The following is a 4,159-nucleotide window of genomic DNA, read 5'->3' as shown; positions in this document are numbered from 1 at the left end:
TGTGCTTTTCTTTTGGATTGCTTCCCCCACCATCAGAGGTGGCTTTTCTGCTCAGGTCAGGTTAGCTGCAAGCTCTACCCTGGCACTGGTGCTAGGTGAAGTAACACTGGCCAGCCAGCGCTGCAGCTCATCCTGTAGCCACCTGGAAAGCTCAATTCTATCTGAAAGAATTGAAACCAATCCCCACTTGACATCAGCTGACTGTTTATTGAAGTGTCCTATATCAGAGTAGGTTCCATTTGGTTTTGTACATCTTTAATGCAGTAGACTTACAAGGTTCATTATGTCCTTAAAAATAAAAGCCAACGAATGGCAACACACCTTGACAAACTGGTACCAATGGCTGAAGAACATCTGCTTACAAGTTCCTGTTGCAGCAGTCTCTTACTGGAACTCCAGGTGTCACTGTCCCAAGGCTCCTCCATTGCTGTGCCAAACAAGCCCCAGTTGGCTTACTCTGTACTTGTAGAGAAGTCCACCTCCTGCACACAGCTGTAAGGAACCTCATCCATGGCCTCTCCATTTACCATCCCCACTCTGTGTGAATGGGAAGTGTGAACACAACCCAGCTGCTCTTATCCATAAAAGTCTCTTCATGTTCACACTCCTTTTAAAAAGCAGTTTAAAATTTGGGGGGGAAATTGCAGCAGTATCCCACAGAAGCTTCTCCAACTGCTTGGTAAGCCAGTATTTCTGGTACTTCTCAGTGAACACACAGGCCCTGAACTCTTAAAACACACACACACAGAGTCAATCTTGCACAAAGCTTTCTGAGCTGTTGGTGAGAAGTTTATCTCAGATAATCAATATAAAAAAGTTTCTTTTTTCTAATGCTCTAGCACTGAAAAACTAAGGATGACAGCATGGCCTTGAGAATTAATACACAGATTTCATTGTTACCATTCAGAAACTGAGAGCTTCTTCACCCCAATGTGAATAGTTGGGCTTTCCACATTGGAAACCCACAGGTTTGGTTTGGTTCAACTCAGGCCTACAGCTTTATTTGCCCACCTGCCTTCTGCATCTCTAAGCCAGGTGTGGCAGGGAGTTTGGATTGAATTCCTTGCTCTAGCATAGTTCCTGTAACAACTGATGTCCTCTCTTCACCTGTAGTAACGCACAAATACTGCACCACTCTTCCTGACCCGCTGCATCCTGCCCTTGCAAGTAGGGGAGGTGACCAAGGACACAGAGGAGCAGCTTAGCAGTAAGCACCATGTATGATCGTGGCAGCCAGTTACAGTAGAGTGAACAGGCTCTACCCCAGTGGATTTCTTGCCCCTCATGAAGGCTGATGGTGTTGGGTGTAGAACGTGCTTCAGGGATGGGCAGGCTTTATACTAACACCTAGTTCAATGGATCCAAGTTCCAAAACTTGGAAAGGATTTATTTATAGAGGTACCTTGAGGTACTACCTTACCTTTTGACATTACCTATTGTCCTGTTACACAATTAAATATGAAGCTGAATCATGAGAAAATACAAGCTGGTTTGCTGTAAGAGCGTATCACTACCTTGCATTTTTTTGGTCAATGTCTGCTAAAGCTGATTTGCCCTTAAACCTGATACTGAATCTGTCGTGTATAGTGCAGACCAGCAGGTTCAGTCCCTTGGAGTAACAGCCTTAAAGCCCAGCATAGGTTAGGATTCCATGTTGGGCCGTGCTTACTGTTTAGTCAGCTTTCACCAGGTAGCTGTTTGGCTGCAAGGCCCCCACATCTCACACGGTACTTCGGTTCTCATGCCAACAGAAGGAAGGAGTTACTAATACAAACCAAAGCATCACCAACTTAATCCACGGCTGCACATTACGTTAAGATTTTTACCTGGAAAAAAATGCTTTTCTTCTCACAAAACTGGATGACCAAACACCACCATTAGGACTGTCAGGAAACAACTCCTTCCATAGAGGTGCAGTCCCCTTCTTCACCACCACTGTTCCCTGCGGCTGCACTTGCTGTCAAAGGATAATGCAGCATCTGCAGAGGCGCTGTCCGCTCCCTCCTACCGAAGGGGGGGGAGTCACTGGAGCAAAGTAAGCATGAACTTTCACGTGAGGTAGGTGAGCCTGTGGGTGAGAAGTCTGCATTGTAACACGAGAGAAAGAAACACGGCTAGCCCATCTCAATCACTGCCAGCAACTGGGCTCTGCTTCAGGCTGTTCAGCTTTTTGGCATCTAGACACTTGATGCTATCCAAGCAGTCTTCTCCTGCCATGGAACACCTGTGTCCCATCCAGCCATGGCATGCCAATGCTGGGCACAGTCACCTGCACAGGCTTCCTCCTCCCCTCCAACCAAGTACCCATCAGCCCTTGTCAGGAGAGGCCTGTGCCCAGCTGCAGGGAAGAGATGCAGTCCTGGCTTCTGAAGAAGGACCTCTCTCTGTTGTCTCCCATATTCCCTGTTGCCTCTCACACCCTAGACAGCAGCATGGAATAGAACAGGGCACTTCCCCTCAGCAGTGATACAGGTACATGGGGATACCTCTGGGTCTCATAGCCCTTCAGCCCATCAGCTGCAATCCCCACACTATGCTGTACCATTGACTCTGTATGTTAACACGTGCTTTAGGAAAGCTGGATAATGCCACCACACAACCCTAACTACACAGAAGCCTGCACTTCAAACAGTACAGAAAGCAGAAGGTAGCAAAAGTGTCATGATGAGTTACAGACTGAGTTAGAAGTTGCTACTGCTCATAGAGAACAACTATACTTAGTGCCTGGAGATGGAGACCTAAGAGAGGGACAGCCTCTGTTCTTCCATCCTGCAGGCCTGGGGCAGTCCCAAGCAGTACCACCAGAGCAAGCTGGCAGACATACTCTGATCCGCTTGATTCCAGCACGTGTCACTTGCTGACAGTCATACAGCTCAATTCTCTCCAGGTTGTGGCAGTTCTCCAGATGCTCCAGAGTCACATCAGTGATGAGAAGACAGTTATCAAGCTCCAGCACCTGCAGCCTCTCATGACCACACGTACTGTTGCTCAGATGAAGAATTCCATCATCGGTGATCAATTCACAATGAGATAAGCTCTAAAACAGAGAAGCAAACAGTTGTGACATCACGCAGTCGTCTACAACCTCCCTCACTCACAGTTACAGAGAGTTCAGAGCTGACATCCAGAGGGGAAACAAAAGAACCATCTCTGCTCAATGTATCAGCTGCACTTCTACTGGCAGCTTGGCAGCAAAGCAAGCGGAGTCCTAAAACACCTCCCTGGCAAAACTCCTCCGGCCCCTTTGCTTTTCCTGTGGGGATGCAGGAATTATGTTCCAGTTGCACCACATCTGTCACTGATGGGTGCAAACAGCATGTGTGCTGTACCAGAAACAGAAGATTGCCATAAAGGATGGTCACAAACGTGCAGGAATAGATGAGAACCTACTAACAGGAGTTTCACAGCTACTATGTTTTCATGCCACCAGGACCAAGCCTGTGCAAGTCCACACAGAACAACCAAACAGGGCTGATTTGCCACATCATGATTTCAAACACCTGTGAGTGCATCACCCTTCAGGCTGTACATAGCAGGAATAACAAACATCTCATATAGCTGCAGGAGCATGTCTCTTCTGCAGCAATCCACATCATCAACTACAAAATTCTGTTCCTCTGCAATCTATTCTTTTCACTCCCTTAAATCCTAGAATAGCTCAGGTTGGAAGGGACCTCAGAGCTCATCTACTCCAACCTCCCCACCATGGGCAGGGACACCTCTCAACTAGACTCAGCTGCTCAAGGCCTCATCCAGCCTGGCCATGAATACCCCAGGAAGGAGGCAGCCACAGCCCCCCTGGGCAGCCTATTCTAGAGTCTTACCATCCTGATACTGAGGTGTTTCTTCCTAAGATCCAGTCTAAACCTACTGTCCCTCAGCTTCAAATCATTTCCCCTTGTCCTGTCTCTAGACACCCTCATGAAAAGTCTGTCTACAGCTTTTCTGTAAGATTCTTTTCAGATATTGGAAGACAGCTCTAAGGTCCCCCTGGAGTCTTGTCTTCTCCAGGCTGAACACCCCCAGCTCCCTCAGCCTATCTTCATAGCAGAGCTGCTCCAGCCCTCGGATCATCTTTGTGGCCTTCTGGACTCACTACAACAGCTCTACGTTCTTCTGCTAGGGACAGCAGACCTGGCGGCAGCATCGGGAGTGAGGT

At 47.8% G+C, this 4,159-nt stretch overlaps 1 protein-coding gene across 4 annotated transcripts in view; it reads right to left on the bottom strand.

Annotated features, from left to right (window-relative positions):
• Window positions 1-187: 187 nt before the first annotated feature.
• The window catches only part of FBXL2 (F-box and leucine rich repeat protein 2), a 53,175-nt gene continuing 49,203 nt past the window's right edge, over window positions 188-4,159 (bottom strand). For all 4 annotated transcript variants that reach the window (XM_068152688.1, XM_068152689.1, XM_068152687.1 and 1 more), the window contains 2 exons: window positions 2,825-3,037; window positions 188-2,068 (listed from right to left, as the gene is read on the bottom strand). In XM_068152688.1, coding sequence (XP_068008789.1) covers window positions 1,961-2,068; window positions 2,825-3,037 — 321 coding nt within the window. In that variant the 3' untranslated portion in view covers window positions 188-1,960. The remainder of the gene's footprint in view (window positions 2,069-2,824; window positions 3,038-4,159) is intronic.

This window comes from Melanerpes formicivorus, unplaced genomic scaffold, assembly GCF_026170545.1.
Source record: "Melanerpes formicivorus ecotype bairdi unplaced genomic scaffold, bMelFor1.0.p_v2 SCAF_24, whole genome shotgun sequence".
NCBI lineage: Eukaryota > Metazoa > Chordata > Aves > Piciformes > Picidae > Melanerpes > Melanerpes formicivorus.
The sequence above is the reverse complement of the archived record's forward strand: the minus strand, read 5'-3'. Positions and strand labels throughout refer to the sequence as shown.